The sequence below is a fragment of the Lichenostomus cassidix genome, chromosome 1Ab (genome assembly GCF_008360975.1).
Source record: "Lichenostomus cassidix isolate B80296 chromosome 1Ab, HeHo_3.0, whole genome shotgun sequence".
NCBI classification, from domain to species: domain Eukaryota; kingdom Metazoa; phylum Chordata; class Aves; order Passeriformes; family Meliphagidae; genus Lichenostomus; species Lichenostomus cassidix.
In genome coordinates this window covers 1,641,248-1,664,240 of record NC_139481.1, presented here as the reverse complement: position 1 = coordinate 1,664,240, position 22,993 = coordinate 1,641,248, and the positions used below count along the sequence as shown (strand labels likewise).

The following is a 22,993-nucleotide window of genomic DNA, read 5'->3' as shown; positions in this document are numbered from 1 at the left end:
TGGTCAGCAGAATGCAGAATTGAAAATCCTGATGTTGTTTCTAGATGATTACCTGTATCACTGAGAGAAAAGCCTTTGCTGAAATGCTATAGGCATGATAGCAATTAAGGATGTTGGGCAAAGAAAGAGTTCTTCCAACAGACCTCATATATGCTGAAATGACCTCTTTTTGTCACAAAACTGAGTGGTTTCTGTGACAGCACCCAGTGAGGCAAGGTAGTATCCCAGTTTGCAGTCTGGAAAGCTGAAGGATAATGAGCCAAATGACGTCTCCACAGTGCTGGAGAGGGAATGTAGGAAATAATAATGAGGAGGAATCCTTATCTTCAAGATCTGTGCGAGATGATGCAGGACTGCTCTGAAATGTGCCAACTTCCTCACTGTAGAGAATAGTGACATGTGAGTGTGGAGATGTGAGCTGTGAAAGTTCAGGCAGTTTGACTCAGAAAGCAGAATTATTCCCATAAATGACAACCTGCAGATTCCCACTGCTCCTGTGCTTCCAGCTGACATAACAATTGTTCCCCACATGCCTGAGTTGGCATCAGCTTGCAATCACCTGGACTGGAAGTTATAATTCAGACCTACTCTGGCTGATAGGAGAGTCTTTGTTCAGAGCTGGGAGTTTAGAAGATGATCCACCTTTTCTGTTGGGATTCCTAGGCTCAGTAGTAAGCATTTGGGGAGAAGTGTTGCATCCAGGCACCAGAAAACTGAACTGTGTAGCAGGAATTGTTCATCCTGGAGAGGTAACCTGAAACTGAGCCATTTCCTGGGCACTGGGGCAACACTACAGAATGTGTTTTGCAGATCTCATTTTCTGCACTCAGTAGGGTGCAAATGGCAACACTCCTGGCCTTGCTGAGACTGTTTTGAGTAAATCTATTCCCATTTTTTTCCCCCAGCTTTCACCAAACAGCCTATTTCTCTGCATGTCTCCTGCAGTTATTTTCCAGGAGCAAGCAGTTAGCTCACAGTGTACTGTTTCCTTATTGCAGGGAGGTTTTAATGTCATTTACTAAATACTTGAAGTTCTATGATCATATAACATAATTCCTCTCACCTGTGGGTCATTCCCACAGTGTATGGAATAATCTCATCTGCAACTAAAGCAAAAAGACATGAGAGCATCAAACCTAGGCAAGTCCAGCAGCAGAGACACTCAGCTGTCTGCCAAACACTGGCAGCTTCTCTGTGCTTGAGAAGATCTCACTCTCTCTGCCCCTCAGCTTCTCTTTTATATCTATAACTATGCAATAAAAGGAGATGAAAAGCTGACCTCTGAGATTTTCAGTCTGAGAAGTCCCAAATGCTCTGCTGTACCAGAATGCAGGTCTGCTTTACAGGACTCATTTGTGCTGATGCTAGCTGGTGCAACTGTTATGCAATGGTGCAGGCATTGGGGATAGCAGAGTATTCTATATTCGAGTTATATCCTTTACCAGGACGTGCTGGAAGCTTCTTGCCATCTGGAAATTTCTCCATGCCAGGGAAGTTTTGTGCTTCTCTGAGTATCCTGACATGCACTTGACCTCTGTACCTGGCATTTGCTCTTTAGGATTTGTGCCACAGTTTTGAGAAGTTCTGCTTTTCCAGCTGACAGAAAAATCCCAAACTGATGATAGATAAATACCACACAGCTGAGGCTTTTTTAGCCCCATCTATCATCATTAGAGGGATGTCAATTCTTCATTGTGCCCACAGTGGTAAATTCTTACAGCAGTTTTTCAAAGTCATCCATACTCATTGTTTGTGCAAAGTGCTTTCTATAGATATTGGTGTTCTTTGCGGAAGAGAGAAGGTGTTAAATTTAATTTCTTTACTTAATTCCAGCTTGGGCAGTTAGATTTTTGCCTGCCTGATTTCCCCTCTGGGATCTCAGGTGAATATTTGTATAAATATTCCATCTTTATACTCCAGGATGCTTTGTTCTCATTACAGCCCTGACATGCAGTAGACACCAGGGTTGTCTACTTTTTGGTCATGTGGGATGAAATGTGGCTTGCAAGCATAAAGAATAATTAGCATGATTTATAAACTAACTGAAAAATTCTGCAGAACTGTAAAAAGGGGAGATGTTTATTGTGCTTAGGGAATGTTAGCAGCTCAGGTGTTCTTCTGCCCACCAAAAGGATTTATCCTGTGGGGAAGGAGCTGATGAGCTGTTTTCACAGAGGCAGATTTGGAGCTTGTTTTTTAATGAGTCTACTTCAGTTCAGTCACAGCTGAAGGAGCCCTGAGCTGGAGTTCTGGATTTGTCCATTGACTGTGGACTGTTGCCAGACAAGATCTTCAGTGACTCTGCTTTGGAAGGAAAATAGATAATGGACTTCCATCCACAAAGAACTGATTCTATTAGTGTTACTCTCCTGCTTTGTCTTACTGACGTCTGAAATTCTTTTCCTGAGTTGCTCTGAGTCTTGAGTGAGATCACCTCCCCTGAAGTGTCTCACTGCCCATGTATGGAAGGATATTTCTGCTGGGATTCCAACAAATCTTTAGGTTGCAAAGGGAAGAGAGTTTTCCTGGAAAGAGAAGGCAACATAAAATTTTCAAAAGAGAGGAAAAGAAAGGAATGTAGATTGCTTTATGCCTTTAGGTACTTTAAAGTCTGCAATTTATGTTCATAAATCAGTATAGTGCTCCTGAAAATGTTAACCACCATCTGTTTCTTTAATGATGCTATGTCTGGATCCAAAGATAAGTGGTTTTGAAGAGTAAAGAAGGGACTCTGGTGTTTTTGATACCATTGTGAAAGTGAGATTCTATTAAGGTATTCAGCAACTTCCCAAAATTTTGAACTTTTAGGGAGACTTCACAATAAAATAGCGTTTATGTACTAGATGCTTTTAGAATATATACAGGATATTATTATTTGCTAGAATTGAACCTCATATAATACAGATTCTGGTGCTAAAATAAGAAGTCTCCCTGCCCCACGTGCAGATGCTTGTAGTAGTGTGAAATCCATTCAGTTTGCAGCTCAAGTTCTCTTAGTATTCAGTTGTGTAGGAATTCTGTTTAGATAAGTGAATCATCCTTCAGGATGAGAAGGAAGTTTGTGAGGAAGCTCTAGGAAACACTTGACCAGGTGATAACATGGTGGGCTTTGAGAAGACTTTCCTCAAAAGAACAAAACTCTTGCTCTCACTGTGAAGATTCCCAGAGCATTGCCAGGGAAAATCAGGATTTGCTCTCAGTTCCACCTGCTCTCCTCTGAGGTTTTGTGCTGCAAGTGGGGAGTAAATGTGATCTGACAACACACTGGTAATGCCTGCCAAACCCAGCCATGTTCTCCGTGGCAGCAGAGGGTAATAGGTGTGTGCAGGGCAGTTCAGAAGTCATGGGGTGGATCCTTCGTGGGGCTGTAAGTAAACTCCAAAAAATAAGTCCACAATTTTGGGCATCCAGAGAAGTGCCAGTACAGCACAGGATTGTTTCTTAGGCTGTGTTAGTCACTGACTGTGAGGAAATAGATGAATAAAGCAATCAGAGGAGTGGTCACATCAGAGAGAACATGAGAAACACTTGGTATGATGATGTGTAAACCAACCACAGGCTCTGTTTACAAACCTTTCCATCTGTTCCTTTGCCTAATCATTTCTGCTTTCCCTCTCTGTCTTCTAACTTTCCTTCGTCTTTCCAGATGCAGGACGCTATGGGCTATGAGTTACCATGGGTGTATTTTGTCAGTCTGGTCATCTTTGGATCCTTTTTCGTTCTAAATCTGGTTCTTGGTGTGTTGAGCGGGTAAGCTGACAGTTTTGGTGTCCTTTTTCCAATGCTACAGGGCAAGACTCCATAATAAGGGTTCTTCCCTGTCACCAGGATACTTTCAGAAGGATTAAAAATCTGAATCCAAGGAAGCTTCACATCAGCTCTGAAATACTTTGACAAAACGTTCAAATATTGCAAATGACAATCCAGGTAACAAAAGCGGTGTTACTCTCTGACAGAGAAATTCAACCTCAGGGCCTTCAAAATTGTTTCTGTCAAGCTGTCATAAATTTCCAGAAAGCTGGCTATTGAAGAATCTTACTGCTGGTGACTTGGGATCTCTTTGGCTGGAGCCTTGCAGTGCTCAGGATCTGAGCTTGTCTCACTAATTATCATTCCACTCTTCCAGGTCAATGATGCCATAGGAAGGGACTGGCCCTGGATCTATTTTGTTACACTAATCATCATAGGGTCATTTTTTGTACTTAACTTGGTTCTCGGTGTACTTAGCGGGTAAGCAGTACCAGGAAAATGTTTTATTATTGTTTATTTTTTAAAAATTTTGTATTTCTATTCCTACTCTCTGGTTGCCAAAACAATGGGCAGTGGCTGGTTGATCTCAAGAACCTCAAGGGCAGGTCTAGGCTATTGCTGTGCCAGGAGCAAAATACAGCATTCCTGATATCTCAGAAGGAGCCTTTTGACTAAATCAAAGGAATATGAGACTATTTTTTGTAACACATTCCTCTACCTGTATTTTGGGAAGAGGACAGAACTGTGATGGGCAAAGCAATCCATTCACCATAGCAGGGGATTATAGTAGAATTTCGGGAAGAGTCAGGAGGACTGAAGGAAGAATTAGAGCATGAGACAAATCCCTTCCCATCTGTAGGATGAGATTCCTGCCAAATGATGTCTCCTCACAGGAGAAATTTTCACATTGTTTATTACATCTGAAGCACAGCCTACCAGGAGACTCTTTTCCCTGGAGAGAGTCTTGGGCACATTTCTTCTTCAGTCGACCCATCTTCTCCATTGTGCAGATTACAAGCCTGGCTTGATGCAGGGAGAAAAGATCATTTCCCTCTGACCTTTTCCAAGGATGAGCAGAGAAGCAGGAGAACTCCTTTTGTTGTTTAAGCATTCTTAGGACATCCAGACATTTAGCTGTATTCCAGTTCTGCAGTAGAACCCTCGCTGCAAGGAATCATTTTAGCAGCTTGGATTAAAAACAATGGATATTGTCCCCAGAAGTTATAAACTCCACTGCCCCTGGGGAGCCACATAATTAGAGGAATCAAGCCAGAAAACATTCCTTGCAAGATTTTAAAAAAGAAATTCTTGTAGGATTAGGCTTCTAGTTCCATATTTGGGAATGACTGGGGGCCTACGACCATTCTGTGTACATGGATAAATATGGTATGAGGACTTTTATGTGTCCTCTTTTTCTTTGTTCCTGACATCCTGCCTCCTTTGATGAGCTCTAAATGAGTTTGATTAGGGCAGTAGCTGTTGCCTGAGCAGGCAGCCCTGAAGTCTCCTGTCTTACTGATCCAGAGAGGGAAAATGATCTCTGAGCAGGAGACAGGACTTCATGCCTCACAGAAATTACATCCTTGGTTCATGGGCCAAAAACATAGGAAGGGCAGTAGTGGGATCAGGGCAAAATATTCACCATTGGCCACCTGGCAAAGAGACAGCTAATACAAGTTCTGCAGGAGGTGGTGTTAGTATCCTCATGACTCCACTGAAGGAGATGAGCCACCACGACAGCTGCTGCCAGGAGAAAGGTTTCCAAGCAGTGATGGGAGGGGAAAAAATCCCCAGACATGAAGTGTTAGGCAATAGTCTGTGTTTGCAGATCTGGAGAGTGATGCTCTGGGTATGACTTGGAAACATCCTCGTTCCTCCAGGTGGATGCTCTGCCCAGCAGGTAAGGATGTCAGCAAGTGGAGGATGATGCCCAGCTGACAGGGAAGGGATCTGTTCTGTCAGAGGTGCACTCAAGGGCCATCCAGAGCAATTATTAGAGATGATATGGTGTCTGATTGGATCCAAAGAACCTGTGAGCCCAGCAACAAGGAGTGCTTAGCATTGACACACTGCTGATCCAATTTATCTGCACCTGGATTTGTACCTGTGCATAATTAACTACTGAATTTCCTCTCCTGTTTTCAACTCAAGAAAGAGTTTTGGGGCTAAATCTTCCACCTCCTGCCATGCTGCAGTTAGTGGTAGGAGATGGAAACAGTCTGTAGAGGGAACTGAAATTCAAGATGAAGTTCACCTTGTTTAAGCTGTGAGTCACTCTTTCTGGCTGCCTTCACAGTGTTATGAAAGCTGCACTGTTCCTGCAAAAATTTCCCCAACTGGAGAAAAGTAAAAAGAAACTTTAAAAATTTGCATCCATGAAAAAAACACCGAAATTATGGGAGAAATGTTCCAAATTTTTCTTGGGTCTAAATAAGGAGTTCTTAAACAATTAACTTTCTAAAGCAGCTCTAAATTCTGCTGAGTTACAAAGTGTCTTCACTTTGCAGATTCAGCTTTTTTCTGGGAGGTTTGCTGTTGCCATTAGTCTGATCTATGTCGATGATCCACCTGTCTGTTCTAGACACAAAGCAGCATCCCTGGTTATCTTTGAATATCCATTCTGGGCATCTCTGATTTTTTTTCCCATTTGTCTATTTCAGGAGCTTCAGCAGGCATGTTGTGTAGGTAGAGCTGGCAAATGACAGATTAGCTTAGGGGGGTTTTTAATCACTTCTGAATACATGAGTGTAATTAATTGTACTCACAAAGACACCTTGATTGCACCTGAAAAATGAAATGCTGAATTCTGCTGAAAGAGCTCTTTTGTAATTTGTTTTTCCTCAGGTATGTCATCCATTCATGGTCCTGGTGAATTTACTAATCACATACCAGGCTAAATAGCATGTCAGAGTGTTTCTATGTAGAGCTGAAATCTCTTCCTGACTTGGCTGAACACAACATAAAATTCATGTACTCCAAAGGCATATCCAGGCAGCAGATCCCACAGCAGACCTCCCCAAGCCCAGGCTAAACAATTCCACATCATTGCTGTGGGCAGTGATTAGCTCTTGAGATCAGACATGTTCACATCTATGTTACCTGTTTCAGTTAATTAATGAGGGAAAAAAAAAAGGCAGTGTGGGTTCAGCCTTCAGACATGCACACCTCAGTATCCAGAGTCACATTTCCTGTATATTCTGATCCAAATCCCAGGACAGAGGCCAAGCTAGCAGTTGCCTAAGGCAAGGGGAGGGCAGGAGAACAGACATTTCTTCTGCTTTGAGAGGATCCTGCAACAAAACACAGTTGGCTGCTTTTGATGTTTTTACTGCCAAGAAGGAGGTCAGAGTGAGCAGGAGGCTGGCTGTGGCTGCAGCTCCTCCTTGAGCAGTTTTTGTGACCTTTCAGGTGTTTTTTCTAGTTTTCTGTCCCCTCTTGCAACCCTTCCCACTCCTCGGTGGGCTTCTCAGGGTGGGTGAGATTTGGATCTTGTGCTCCACTTGGAGTAGTAAGCAAGAGTTTTGAGCTGCTAGAATTCTGCTGTTTTGCTCACTTTCCATCTCGCCTCTAAATGTGAGAAATCATAGCAGCAAGAATAACCTAAATTCCATCATCGGGGTGGGAAAGAGGAATTTTCTTCTGAAATTTTCTTCTGCATCACATGATGCAGAGCTGGGTGTTTATCATCCTGACCCACTCTATCCTCACTCAGAGAAAACATCTCTCCAGAATATTCTGCTCTTTGGTATTCCCATTGGCAGACGTTTCTATAATTTTCCGGGAGAAGTAAAGCTAAGTGAAACAAACTGAATTGGGGTTAAAACAATCAGATTCACCCATTTAATACTGATTTTTTTTGGGTTCACTGCAAAGATGCAGATTGCTTGCTAGTTCTGCAAGCCTTTGCTGACCTTATCCTGCCAACAGTGCAGCCTCTTTTGAGAGGTCTGGTCTGAGATGTGGAGTAGCATGAGTGGTGCAAAGGGAAGAAATGTGGAATTGCAGGTCATTTACACGAGGAAATCACAGGATTTGCCATTGTGCTATTGAACTCTAGGCTCAGCCCATTTCAAAATTGGACCCCCCATTTGTTTTATGTACTAAAATAACACTTTGTGAGCTAAGAATTGAAATATTGGAATTTGATTTATCAAACAGGCTTAATAATATATAGATTCACTCAGTGATTTTTTTTTTTTTTTGAGAGTTAATTCATTAATTTAGAGAAGGCACTGTAGCAGACCCAGGGAAAAGGTGTTACTGAAGCACAAAATATAACTACCATTGATGGATTTTTCATAACCTTCTCTGTACAGTTTTTATTTTTATTATTGGGGTTTTTTGTGTCTTTTGCATTGTAAATAGTAAAATATCACTCCCACTATAAGAAAGTTTAATTTTTTGGTTTTTCTGTGCCTTCAGGCTGAGTTTGGCCCCAGAGGTGACTCCAGTGGTTCTTTTCCCAACTTCCACCTTCACTCTCACACTCCCACAGGAGGGGCTGAGTAGCAATCACAGTGCCCTCATTAACATTTTGGGAAGGATTTTCATTATTCTAGTCTCATGCCACCAAAATCAGCGCTAGGTTTCCTATTTATTTTTGCAGGAGCAAACCCAAACCAAATTCTGAATGGAGTAGCATTTTTTAAAAATCCATTCATTGCCGACAGTCTTCAGTGACAGCAATGGATAATTCACTGGGGAGAATGGCTTTACCTCTCTTTTCTAGAAAGAGGGGAGTGCATAGTCTGCTGTGTGTGTTTTGTGCAGTGATCTGCTTCAGCAGATATGTGACTTAATGCTTCAGGACTCTTGGTCCAGCACTTTTCACAATCATTAAGCTTACTTTTTAAAATACAAGCGTTAAAAGCTGGTTTAGAACCACATGAGTCTCTAAATAAGGGAGGTCAGCATTTCTTGGGAAGAATTATTGCTGTAGAGGTGTCTCTGAAAGAGGAGAGGAAACAGCACAGCAGCCAAAAAATGGGCAAAGTGAAGCACCCAGGATCAGAACTAAACAGGAAATTCTTGTTCTTATGCCATGTTTTAAGTTTATATTCCCAACAGTGTTCTTTCATAAAACTGTCATCAAATGTTCACTTTCTGGCAGAATCTATTAGTTTTGTCTAGCTGTAATTTATCATTTGTCCACCCAGTGTGAGATTTGAAAAATAGATTTAATGTCAGATAACAGCCTTGCATGCTGAAAGTCTTCAGTAAAACTTGGAGGTCTGAGTTTTTAACTGTGTTTTCCAGTGCTGTGGGTGAAATGGTCCATAATTAAATGTGTACAGAATTGTGAGTACCATTAATTACACTTAAACTTGCCCAGTTTAGTTGTGATTACATGTATAATCTGAAAATACAGATTGAAACCTGGCTAAAAATTAGAGCCACCATCTCACTCTCCAGATGTCAGATTATTGTCAAACAGTTCATCATTAACCATTATCCATGCAGACATTTGTGGATAGCTGTTGGAGAATATCAAGTGTTAGAAAATGTCTGGTTTTGTACATAAAACTGCACATAAATGTTACATATGAGTTTTATTTGAATTGTCAATCAAATGTTGAGAATGAAATTTTTTTAAAGGCATTAATATTTTCCTAAATATTGATAGAAATGTGGACACTCCAGCTGTTTTATGTCTGTTAGTGAGGATGCTCCATACATGTGTGTATTGAAAGAATAGAGGCAGCTGGCTGTGCTACACAGGCTGAGGAGAACTTCCAATGGAAATCAATCTAACCCATTGTTTTTCCATCTCTTCCTTCTTTCCACCCATGTCCTGTCCCTCCCTCCCTCCCTCTTGCTAGGGAGTTTTCCAAAGAAAGAGAAAAGGCTAAAGCTCGAGGTGATTTCCAGAAGCTACGGGAGAAACAGCAGCTGGAGGAGGACTTGAAGGGATATTTAGACTGGATAACTCAAGCAGAAGATATTGATCCAGAAAATGAAGATGAAGGCATGGATGAGGAGAAGCCTCGAAACAGTAAGCACCTTTCTTCTCTCTCTTTCTTTCTCTTTCTCTCTCTCCCTCTCTGTGTCCCTCTGTGCTTTCAGCAAAGAGCCTTTGCCCATCTGCTGTAGTGCTGAGGTGGCTGATAAGGAAGAACAAGTTCTTCCTGAGATGTGCACTGTGCTTATACATGATTCCAGTTTACTGCTTGTAGGAAACCATGGGAAGTAGAAATACATTTGCAGTAACTGATATTCTGCAGATCCTCAGTCTTTTGTCTGTAATGCTGCCATAAGATCCTGATGTTAGAGGAAAGAATGCTTACTTTCACAGTTTAATCTCAGTAACCATTTGGACATGAATTCATTAATCATGGCCAAAATTTGCTGCCCTGTGGCAGACAATGCATGAATTAACCTGATGTGGATTCATTGCAGTTCTGTTGAGTGTGGTCAGTCCATATTTGAGGTAACAAGTTCCTTTTATGGTTGGTGATATTGAAAGATAACATCTCTCCAGCTTGCTTTCAGTTCTTCCTGTTCAATTTGATTTTGTGAGTTTTGTAAGATGTGGATTATCAAAATTAGTCCTCTCACATCTGAGTCAGAAAAACTGAGAAGTAGAGAACTTTTCCTTAATGGTTTCAGCTTAATCTAATAGCACAGAAAAGGTACTGTAAGTGACAGGGCATTTTATTTGGGGTGAGGTTTATTTTTGGTGTGTTATCTCCTGTGTTGAATGGTTTGGCATTCATGCCAGCAGTCAGTCACCAGTAGGGTTAAATTGAGGGAGAAAGATGGTATTAATTCTGCTCCAAAAACCATCTAGAAAATAAACTCCAATGTCAGGGACAGATGGCACAGTTGTGAATTCCCTCAGGAATCCCTTTGGCTTAAGTGTTCCCAAGACATTTGAATCCCACCTACTGCCAGTCCAAGCTGACATCACCCAGACTCCAATCCTTCCTTGTTTCCTTGTGTTTAGCTCAGTTTCCTCATGTGCACCTTCAGTGTCTCTTGTTCAGGTTCTCTCCAAAGCTCCTCACTTTCTGTGTCTATTCAGCTTCCTGAACTCCTCAGCTCAGCGTTGCTGCCCTTTCCAGCACACTTTGCTCAGCGACTAATTAATGTTGATTTTTAAGGGATCAGCCCTGAGACTTTCAGATCAAGGTTCTCTGCAGTGCACAGGGCAGTTCAGAGCTCCTCAGGCTGCTCTGGGAGCTCAATAAACTTCAGGTGTGGCCTTTGCATCAGCAGTGTTGTACAGATGCTCAGGGGATTTGTGCTTCTGCCTGACCTCTGACAGGGATTCACCCTGGTGCTTTAAAGAATTCACAGCAGTTTTTGCTTCTTTGGTTTTCTCTTGGAGGCTGTTTGGAGGCTTGGGTTTCTTGGTGTTTTTTGTTTTAATGAAGAGTATCAGAATAGTTCAGAAGTTCAAATGAAATACACTTATTAAACTAAAGACTCAGCTAATGTGAGTTCTGAGATTCAGCAGTTTACACCATCTGGGCTCTGACCCAGGTAGTCTACCTAAACTGCATCATCCCAAACGCAGAGAACATATGTTTCCAGTCTCTTCTCTGTCCTTGGCAGCTACAGAGGCAGGTTTTTCTGCCTCCTTGCTTTGTGGAGAGTGCTGCCTGCTTGTCAGCATGGGAAATGCCTCCTGTAAGCAGAGGACACAAGTGGAAGGGAAGAGAGACTTGGGTTGATGTAGGAATTCTCTTCCAGAACTATTTTGTTACATAGAAATACCTTTGAAAGTAAAGCTTTAGAGGGAATCCATTGTTTATCTAGCTGTTTATCTATCTATCTCTATCTGGCCTGTTGGCAAGTGTTTCTTGAAGCTGTCAAGATCAATCCGCTGACACTGAGGTTCTCCTTCTCAAGAGAGGACATCAGCCTGGGAGAAAGCTGCCTCTGCCATACCTTCTGATGAATTGCTGTATTTCCCATGGTTAGAGAGGCATGGAAAGCATTGAGTACTGGGATCTCCACAGAAAACTTTTGGAAGAAATGCCACAAACCCCCAGGCTAAATATTCATAGAGCAAGACCATTTTTTATTTTATTTTTAAGCAGATGCCTAAACTGTGCTCTTAAATCTTTATAAGGCCAATTATAAAGTGGTTTTGAAAACTATGGAGTATTCAGCAGTTCCTGTTCAAATTCAGCGAGAATGACCCGTGATCAATGTTTGAAAATAAGTTATCATTGCAGATGTAATCTCAAGGGTCCCTCAATGAGAAGAAAGCACTGGTGAGCAGAACTGATAGCAGCTGAAATCCTGAGCATTGTTTTGATGTGAAGAGCTGTCAGGAGAGAGGCTGTGGTGCTCAGGAATGGTAGCTGAGGGACAGGAAGCATGTGTTTTGAGTCAGAACCAACTGCTGGGGATGAGAACTAGTTTTATTACAGTAATGTCAGCCAAGATCAAAGCCACAGTGTGTCTGGCACTGTATGCACAGAAATTAAAAGTATGTGCATGTATTTCCTTTTTACAGGGAATCCAAACTAGTAAAGATAAGGTTCAGCTGACCAAACCCAATAATCTGATGCCAATTTAGGCACTTCATCATACCCAAGACCTCCATGGTGAACTAACAGGTCAAGCATAGCAGCTGAGGCTTGAACCCTTGCAGTGTGATGGTTGGAAGGAATATCCCAAATGGGGTGTCAAAAATGTCATCCAGTGCCTCAGAAAAGGCAGCTGAGTGTGGTTAATCCAAGGACATGTAGGAAAAGTTCAGTACAAGTAGAACCTGCAATACTGATCTTGTATGCTCAGTTCTCCTTGCTTGGAGAGGAACTTCCCATCCACTCAGCACAGTTGGCTAATGGGATAAAAATCTCTGGGGAGAAAAGCAAATCTCTCCATCCCAGTTATCTCACAGACAACATCGAGCCTGGAGAGGTGGCGGGGGAAGGAAAATGTTTCCAACTGAGGAACTGAACTGAAAATAGCTGTGGCACTGAGTCTGCCTGCTGGTTACAGCAGCTCTCCAAGTTAGCAGGATTGTGGAGATAGACCAACAGATTAGAGTATTGGCCTTTCACATCCTGAGGCCTGAATTCAGATTCAGCTTTAGTGCCCACAGGTGTTCATAGGGCTGCTCACACCCTCATTTTCATTGATGAAGTTCACAAACCACAGTGTGATCCATCTTGCTTCTCCTTTTCCACTTCAGGAAGGGCTGCACTCAGATTTGTCCCTCTAAATTCAAACCAAAAAGGACTTGCAGTGAACCCAGGGACAGGTGACACAGGAGTGCCTTTAGATCAGGGTGAGGATGTTACCAACTCCATTACAATCCACAGTCTGGAGCAGCAGAAGAGTTAAGCATCAGAGCAAGGCTGCAGAGGCAGAGCTGCTGGATGCTCCCAGATGTGCAGATCAAAATGTGAGTGTATTGTGGAGCTGTTTGAAGGAGCAGGAGCAGAATAACAGGGCTATGCCAGGTCACGAATGACTTGTTTTAGCACAGCTGTGTGAGGGAAGCTTGCATAACACCTGCCCACACAAAGCTTAGCTCAAGCTGTTGTTATCAGTCCCTCACTCTCCTGCATGCTACAAGTATTTGCAAACCAGGAATCTATTATTTCAAGGCCACTGTAAAATGCCTATTTCTTTGGCTCAGGGTAATTACCTATTCTCAATACCTTGCTCAAGAGATAGCAAAGCTTTAATTACAGGTTTGACAAGCTGGCTTTGGGGACAAGACTCTGTAACTTGAATTTTTGCTCTTCTGCTGGCTGCAGAGTAGCACAGAGCCTGCCCAGCTAGCATGTCTCATGCCTCTGACTCATGTGATATTGTGACAATAGTGTCTGGTATCAGACTAGTCGTTGTGTTGGTAAAAGTGTCTGAAAGAACACCACAGGCAGGAGCAGCTCACAAAATCACAAGCATTTTATTTACTAGGCACAGAAGAAATGTAGCTGACTGGGGTTTCGAAACAGGATTTATGCATATTTTGGAATAGGAGAGGTGAGCTCTGTTTCAGACCATGAAGCTGAATAAAATCTGTTCTGAGGGATGCAGGAATACAACTCCAAAGGTCCAGAGGTTTCACAAAGCCCTGGTTCTGGAGACTCACAGATCTCCTGTATGCCTTCTGAATCTGTTGATCAGTGAGCTGAATTGCTTGATTGTTTGCCATCAAGGAAAGCGTCATCCATAAGCTTCTCACACATCCCACGTGAATCCTGCTATTAGAAAATGTCTGCTGAGGATTCATCTCAGTCAGGCACTGTCTGTTCAGATGGACAGGCCCTTGCTGCTGTCTCTTCTTGATAAGATTAATGCTTAAATGTTTGAAGCACTGCTCCTAAATTGAGTTTTCCCAGATGCAGGGAGCATACACTGTTCTTCCAGCTTGCAGAGTGGTATTTCAGATGAAAATTCTCAGTCCCTTGTTCTTTCCTACAGTCTGTTTAGCTGTCCCAGTCACTACCCAGTTGTTCTGCCTTTGAAATAATACAGCCCAATTTTTCCCTCATATTCAGTTTTGGTTTTGGTTTTTTTGTTGTTTTTTGGCAGGTTTTTAAAATTTTTTTGGTTTTGTGGGGTTTTTGTTGTTGTTGCTGTTGTTGTTTGTTTTTTGTTTGTTTGTTGGGGGTTTTTTTGTTTGTTTGGGTTTTTTTCTGGTTGTGTTTTTTTGCGTTGTTCTGCCAACAAGGGCCAGCCTGCAGGAGAATAGTTTCCCTCCTCTATACCAGAGAAGATGTACCTTCTCATTGGCACAATTCCAGCCTGAGCTCCCTGCTTGTTGAGCTGTGCAATCTTCCTCTGGGGAAAACATCCCCTGCAAGCCACCAGGGTGTGACATCCCACCCCCTGCACCACCCAAACAGCCCCTGCTGTGCTCACCTATCCTCTCAGGTGCTCCAGACCACAACCTGCAGGCCACTCCCTGGGTTTTCAGGCATCACCCACCTTGAAATGGCTTTTGACAGGCAGGAATGTCATAAAGCAGCCTGAGCTGCATCTCAGTCCGTTTGAAGCTCAGCAGTCCAGGTGTAAAGCAGACACCTCAACTCCCTGCAGAGCTGCTGATGACCTCAGCAGATCAGCTTGGAAGTAGCTTCTGTAATTTTTGTTTTTTGCTCCTCCTGGGCTCTGCAGGGAAGATGGACTCACAGGGCTGTGCACTGAGAGAACAAAGATGCTGTTGCTGAAGGAAAGATCCTGGTCAGAGTTTCCACCTCACCATGCAGGTGTATGTTGGTGTGGCTGGGCAGATGCACAAGTTCCCCCATGCACAGGAACTGCAGAAAACCACATTTGTGCTTAAAGCCTATGTCCTGCCTGTTTTCATTAATAACAGTGCCAGTGAGAAATGTGAATAACTTCATGGTTATTACAGGCACAAAAACAGAGGGATTTTTTTTCCCTTTTAGTTGTTTTTGCTGTCTTGAGGGCTCTTCCTTTGTGGTTAGTTATTTTGTTGATGATCAGTGTTTGTATCACTTCCCAGCACATTATCTATAGTGTTTGCAGCTCTCATGCCCCCATTTCTAAGGCACCTGCAATAATGGAATCCTTCTGATTTTCTAGAGAGGTGCTCCTGCTTTTTGTGCCCATGTATCATTTTTGGGGTTGTTTCAGGAGCATTTGATGGCACTGCTGCTTAGTCCATTTGCTAAAAATCATAAAGAATGAGAGAAAACTTGCAGAACTCTTACAAATGTGCTGTTGTGATCTGTTCTCAAAATGCTGTTAAAAGAGTCGTAGATCCTCAGTTGTTTTGCCTTTCCTTCCACTTTGTCTATCCATCCTTGAATTGCTTCAGGATTCTGTGGGGACCCAGGGAGGCTGCTAAAAAGTGTTAAACTGACACAAGAAACTTCCTCTATAAACCATGTCCTGGCAGAGAAATGCCTTGCACTTTGGGCACCTTAGCTGCTGCTCCTAGCAAGGCAAACAGTGCAAGCCATTTATCAGGCAGTTAGGAGGTCAGAGGAGGATGCAGATCCAGGAGAGAGACATCTTTCAGGGTCTGTTCAGGCAGCACCTCTGTCACCCTTTGACTCAGCCAATCTGTCCTCCTGCAGCTGCAGGGATTGCCAGATTTCCATCCATTTTTTCCTTCCATTGCCCTTGCAGGCAGATTCTCTGCATGGAATGAGCTCCTAGAGCAGACTGAGATGTTTGCTCAGCAGCACAAACACTAATCCAGGGACACTGCTGCCCCTCCTGCCCTTCTAGCAGAGTTAGACTCCTTTCTGCAAAATTTACTCTTGGGTTTGTCCCCCTTGTGTTACGAGGTATTTTGAGATACCACAGGTTATGCAGAGCAAAGCTTTGTCCTTCAGGCAGGGAAATGCAGAGACACTTTAAGTTTTCCCTTGAAATACAGAGCAGAGCATGTGTGAGACTGGCAAAGGCTGTCACTTGGCAGGGCCAGGAGTCTGACTGTGCCTGTTCTTGGTCCTCTGTGCAATGTGCATTCCACTCCCTGGCTGTAATGAACAAATATTTATGGAATGCAGCATATTACTGTCAATATTGCTATAAAAAGAAGGGAAATGGCAGCTGTTCAGGCTAGCTGAGGAGTTTGTTACAGTAAAATAAGACCCAGGAAGATTAATTAGTAGCAAGGTAATGCATTTATAGGTGTGCAGTAATCTGTGTGTGGTCATGACAGATCTGTTAATCACAGGTCTGCACAATTAACACATTTCAATCTCTCTCCTGTTCCCCTTTTTTAAGATATAAATTTATGTAGTAAATTTATTTGGCTATATCCCCTCAACAACATATGATATGTATGGAACCCTCTGGAAGGGGAGAAGGAGGAGTTAAATATTTACTGCAAAATAAAATACATACTTTGCAATTTATCCTGTAAAATCTATAATTTATCTATGAATGACACATTTGATGATCCAATACTCCATCTCAGCACTGGCAGTGTTCCTCTCCATGCTGCTCCATTCAGTGAAGTGATGCCACACTGCATCAGTTGTGGTGCAGGGAAATGCCCAGCCTGGGCTCACTGCAATCACAGGTTTTGTCACCCCACTGTGGCTCTGGTGCCTTTCACTGATGGAAAGATGTTTTCACCAGAAGCCTTTTCCTGTTTGACTCAAGTGGATGCAACTGGCAATCGCTTCATGGCTCTTTGTTGCTGTCCTTGTGTTCTGTGGCTGACCTTGGGTGAGAGTGAGAATCCAGCTTGTTCTCCTTACAGTTGCAGTCATCTGTGCACAGTCCAAAATTAGGTTTTGCAAAGTGTATCTGTTAAATATATTTAATGTAATATAGTGTATAATACTGTCCATTATGAGTATTGGCCTCTGAGCCCTTGGAAAATAATTTTCCAAGTATTTTCACAGTTTTTCTGGGTGTTTGTTACTGTGCTAGGTTTATTGACACATTCTGTCTAACTTTGGGAGGAATGCAACCACCAAGATCCTACATCTACCTCAAGTTCCCTTTCTTCTTCTCCAGCAAAAGCTTTTCTGTCACAGAACTCCTTTCAAAGCAGAAAACAGTAAAGAACTTCCCAGTCACATCTGGTATATTTTCCTGACAAAATCAGGACATGCAGGGAAAACCAATGCCTTACCTCTGCAGTTTACCTTCTGGATGCTGCTTGCATTGAAGAACATAGTCACTGATTGTTCCCAAGGCTCTGCATGCATGGAGCAGAATGAAAGCTGTGTCTTATTTAAATTAATGAATAAGATGAATGAGTGCAGCAGCATTTTCCAAACAGGCTGAAGAGGAAAGCTCGGCAATATTCACGTATTAATTAAAATGAGAGCTCTCCACCAAAAAAACAGGAGTCAATTGATATTCTGACAGCTGCCCATAGACTCATTCATGGAATGATGGGCATGAAAGGCACCAGGGGAAGGAGGGTTTGAGTGGAGACAAAGTCATTCACTTGATGCACACACTGCTAAAGGAAGCAGCCTGGGTATTGCCATTTATTCTTGTTGTGCTTGATGGGAAAAGAAATCTTAACTCCCAGCTGGAGAATTCACAGGACCACTTTGCTCTTTAGATTTGCTTTATAGTTGTGCAGAGCCCCGCTTGGGAGACATTAGCATCAGTAATAACTACAGTGCTTAGCACTTATTGTAATGTTTCATCTGCACATCTCGGGGAGCTCGGCAAGGTGAGAGCAGAATTACAACTCCCCTGTTAGAGAAACTGAGCAGGTGTGTAGGAAAGCTTGGTCATATGGCCAAGGTGACACAGAAATGTGGAACTGTGGGGAAGTGGCTGCAGGTCCTTCTGACCCCAAATGCCAGCCTGGGCAAAAGGGGATATTTGGACTCTTATTTTGCAAAGAAATTTGATGCCAGTAGAAATTGGAGTTTGGAGGAATCAGAGTCTAGGTGAGCATCTTGTAAAAGTCAGTCAAGCGGATTGTTGCGTTTTAAAATCTGGAAACCACTACCAGGCTCTTTCACTATGAATGAACATACTGTTGTATATCATGCTGTTTCAAGTCAGGTGTCCAACCCAAGGATGGAAGGCAAATATATCTTTTTTTTATCCTGTCCCTGCAAATGAGGGACACATCAGAGTGGCATGAAGAAAACCTGTTGGAGGAATCTGTCTGCCTCTGTAGTCTAACTCCAACAGCTAAACCAGAGAGGTGAAGTCAGGCAGAGTAATTAACCTCCAACATATCATTTTATAATTAATGCCCAGATCTGCAAAGTCCCATTAAAATCTGTAAAGTTGGTTTTGTCTGTGTTTCTGGAACTGGGCACCCTTTGCCCAGGCATGATCATCTCTGAGCCTTACATTGTCACAGTATTAAAGTGAGGTTCAGCAAGAAGTGTGACAGCATTATATAATTCATGGAAATCAATCTGAATATTAAAATTGCATCCTCTGCCAAGATGACAAGCATTTCATAAATGTAAGATGTAACAGTGGTAATGCTATTTCTGAACTGGGAAGCAAATCTTGTTCTCCAGGTGTGCAAAGGGAAAATCACCTCAGGGCTGCACAGAAGGATATTTGCTTGTGCCAGCTCTCATTTCAGTGGCTGCTGGCAATCTGCCATCCAATAATTCATGGCGTGCCCATGGGGCATTTCACTGGAGGAGGGACATGTGTTAGTGCAGGAGCAGAGCTGTGTCAGTGCTTGGTGCCACTGACATGGAGCAGAGGCTCTCCAAGGGTCTGGCACATCTGGCCAGGCAGTCACACACTGCAATTGCTCTTATTTTTCAGTCTGTTGCATCTCAGAGCTGGAATTAACATAACACAAAGCATTTTTCAGATTAGTTTTTAAGGAAGGTGCCGTATAGCTTTTGGTGGTGCTTTAACTGCTGCAGGAATGCTATGTAAGTAATGTGAAATTGGAATTTAGGTTGGCCAGGAGGAAAAGTCCACATTCAGTGATGAGCCACACTGTGGCAAGATGTAAGAAGTGCAAAGGCTTCAGAAGGAACTGGAGAGAGAATATCAGTTTGGTCCTTCTGGTTTGCCCTTTGTTGAAACCATGAGATACTTGCCTGCCTTTAAAAAGTTGTTTCACTTCCCTTTAAAAAAATTGCTTTTTATGCTACCTAGAGAATATGTAACTAACGGGAGATTTCACCAACCATGGTGGGTTATGCATACAATGACAAATCTATAAAAAAGGAGATTCCCATGTAAGCAAAGCCACCATGATTTGTATCTTCCTTTGCATCTTTTTTGCCTTTTGTCTCATCTCCCAAAATTCCAGGGAGGAAGTGGCCATTGAGATGGCATTGTCTGTATGCCATGGTCCTAAACACTGCTCTGGTCTGGACTTGAGCCCACCATTTGGGGAAAACATCCCTTCCTGATTAAAACATTCCTGTGGTGGATTTACCACCAGCATTCTTGGGACATGGTTCCAGTAATGAATTACCCAGACTGCAAAAAATGCCTGCCTTGTTTCCAGGCTGGAGCCAGGCTGTGGGCACAGGGTTTGGGATCCCTGAGAACTGAGGCAGATAAGAAAGCCATCTGGGCTCTATTTGGTCTGCTTCCTCTCACACTCAGCCCAGTTTATGGACAACTTTTCTGCAGCATCTTCTGTTTTCAGATTTTTTTAACTGGCCTGAATGAAGCTCCCAGCCCTGCACACCTGATTGTCCCCTGGTGCTGAAGGTGCTGTGAGGTGCCAGGTGAAGTGATGGTGCTTCTGAGAGCAAAGAACATTGGGGAATGCAGCCCTGATTTCCCCTCTGTCCTGACCTTTATCTTCCAGACCAGCTCCTCTAATACTTCATCCTAATACCTTTGATTGTCCTGAACATTTTCCATCAGTGCAGGGTGATGAGTGCTGTGAGATGCTGCCAGCAGTGATCCATGGGGTCTCTTCAGCCCAGGTAGCTCTGCACTGCACCTCTCACTTCCCTGGAGTTTGACTTTCTGCAGCAGTAAGGTCAGGGAAGGATGAGGTACACTCTGGGATGTGACCCATAAACTTAAATTCATTGACTTCACGTTCTCAAGAGCCAGATATATATAAAAAAAAAAAGAACAGAAAGCAAATGAGATTATCATCTGATGATCTGTTAGTGATGTTTCCTACCTCTGTATACCTTTGTTTTACATTTTGCACTTTTAATTCACGTGATGAAGTTTTCAGCCAGAAGTGGATATCATGTGTAAGCTGAGTTCCTTGTTTTTTTCTTTTGCCTGTCACTGGCTGCATGTTCTCTGTTGATGTCTTGTTCCTGGTACTTGACACTGCCCATCTTGTCTGTGAAAGGAAGCCCTCCAGCTGGTTTGCCTGATGAGAAGAAAGGGAAGTTTGCTTGGTTTAGTCACTCCACAGAAAGCCATGGTAATGTTCCCCTGTGCTCTGTGTCCCCACTGTGTGTTTTGATCTGTGCAGACTGGCAGATAATGCAGCTTTATTGGGTATTTATGATTTGGTTTCTCCTGCATGTGTGTGCCTGGCTGTGTCTGTTGCTTGTGCAGTGTCCTCTCTGTGCACTCAGGATAACAAACTGCTCTGCAAATCAGTTTCTTGCTAATATCTTCAATTTTTTTTTCCATTTGCAAATAAGCTCGAATATGTCTTGAAAGTGTTTTGCCTCGTCTTCCAAAATGACTTGCAAAATATCAGCATTTTTGGCTTTATTCCTGCAGGGCTTAGTCTGGACAAAAAATTTTAATTATGAATGTTGGGTTTCCCTCACAGCTTACTTGACTGTTTTATGTCCGTCAGAACACAAATTCAGCTTATTCCTCGATTTGTCTTTCCAAATAGACAAGGTTATTAAAACATCTGTCTTTCTAAAGGAGCAGGCACCATTAGGGTACAATATTTCATAGTTCTGCCAAGACTGCTAGAGAGTCCTTTATTTCATGTGGTCCTAAGAACACAGCACAAGAACTTTAGATTTCCCAAGAAGTGTGTTGGAGGTGTGTGAATTGTTGGGGTGAAGGAAAAATAATCCATTTCAAGGGACATTTCTACCATAATGCTTCCAAAGCAGAAATCCAGAATATTTTTGGAAGTGCCTTTAGATATCTTTTTAGCCCCTGAAAGAAGCCCATGCCCCCCTGAGCATCTGCTGTCAGGCTAACAGAAGCTGTTTATCTGCATGCATCTCAGTCCTGATTACCTTTTATTTCTATTCTAATCACTGCACAAAAGCTTGGGGAGGGCAGTAAGGTGCTTGGGCTGCTGCAGGTAAGGCTTTTTTTAATTTTTTTTTTTTAAGTGTTCTGTGGAATAAAACAAAAGCTTCTTGATGCGTTTTGTCAGCTTCTTTACTTTTCAGGGGTTCTCATGCACAAAATTCCCAGGAATTGACTCTGAAAGGAGGAGAGCAGCTGCTTCTTCCCTTTACTTTAGCATTTGAGTAATTTCTCTGTTCCTGAAGTCCACCTGCCCAACCTGCTCCGGGCAGGGAGGCACCAGACTTGCTCTGCAAACTGTTGAATCCTCAGGAGCTGAGAGCCTTTCCAAGGAGCCAATTCCTTCAGTCAGGAAGGAATGGCCTGATTCCCAGTGGAATGAGGATTCTAACGGCCATCCCTCTCTTTCTCTCCCCTCTGACCCTTGCAGTGAGCATGCCGACCAGCGAGACAGAGTCTGTGAACACTGACAACGTGCCTGGAGCAGACATGGAGGGCGAGAACTGCGGGGCGAGGCTGGCGTGAGTACTGCAGACACTGTGAGAGGGGCTGGGCTGGGCTGGGCTGGGGGACAGCAGGGCAAATGTCAGGGGTTTAACTTGGAGGAAAACCCTACAGGGTGAAAGGAGAGGCTGCAGGAGATCTCTTAATCCAGGTTATCTTAATTGCGATGTAAACTCACATTAGTGTAAACATGTGTAAACTCACATTAGTGTAAACATGTGTAAACTCACATTAGTTTAAACATGTAAACTCACATTAGTGAAGAGCCTCTGGTTTTACACAGATATAAATAAAGCACAAAATGCCCAGCATAAGCAGATCTGGTTTTACAAGATAGGTAAAAGAGCAACTGGTGGATAGCAGCGTTCTTATTTTAAAATCCTTCTTTGGTGATAGACTTTTAAAACCAGTATATGTAGACTGAGGAGTGGAAATGACTGGTCTATTTTAATTTTGCAGAGGATTCTTGTACACTTTGCAGTGTCTTGTAATAGAAGTACATTGATGATAACTCCCATCTTGCGGACTGAATTACGCCCTTCAAATGCTGAACGGAGTACTGTAGTGACAAAGAAATGCAAAAATCAGGAGGGATTAATGTCTCCTTGAAACTGCACCATTGTAGTTAGTGGAGATGCTCAAGAATGTGTGAGATAGTTATGAAATGCCATAATACACAGTGTAGTTTTTAGCCTCACAGAGAGCAAGAATAGGCAAGAAGAGTCCTTTATTCCCTTTTGCAATATTTAAAGAATAATGAACTTTATGCTGTGGGACAATACATTATTCTCTCCAAAGTGGCAACCAAAACTGACCCCAACCTTCCCATCTCCACCAAGGCCATCCCTGTTTGTTAGTGTGAGGCTGAGCAGCACAGCATTCCTTGTGGAACCTCCCCTGCCTGGGTCACTAAGTTATCATTGCTTTCCAGGAGCTTCCTGGGCTCTCTGTGCTTTGTTGCTTCTCCAAAACATGTCAGAGAAGCAAAGTCCCTCACGGGGTGGAGGCAGTGCCAAAAAGAATGTCAAGAGTTACTCTGAGGTTTCATATATTTTTAATATTACAGCTTGCATTCATTTAATGTTCTCAATCCCAACGGATGCTAAAGCACTTTATGAACTAAATGCAGGGATTGTTTTCACAGCAATGGAGTTCAGCCACCTTCAGGGTGAAGTGTGACAGGTGC

The 22,993-nt window shown here is 42.8% G+C and overlaps 1 protein-coding gene across 23 annotated transcripts in view; it reads left to right on the top strand.

Annotated features, from left to right (window-relative positions):
• CACNA1C (calcium voltage-gated channel subunit alpha1 C) overlaps positions 1-22,993 on the top strand; it is a 357,538-nt gene that overhangs the window by 238,099 nt on the left and 96,446 nt on the right. For 17 of the 23 annotated variants that reach the window (XM_085049353.1, XM_085049342.1, XM_085049335.1 and 14 more), the window contains exons 8-10: positions 3,647-3,750; positions 9,570-9,742; positions 21,734-21,824. In XM_085049353.1, the coding sequence (XP_084905479.1) occupies positions 3,647-3,750; positions 9,570-9,742; positions 21,734-21,824 (368 nt within the window). Of the gene's footprint in view, positions 1-3,646; positions 3,751-4,126; positions 4,231-9,569; positions 9,743-21,733; positions 21,825-22,993 lie in introns of all 23 variants that reach the window. The other 6 variants (XM_085049355.1, XM_085049346.1, XM_085049349.1 and 3 more) reach the window with 1 other exon arrangement.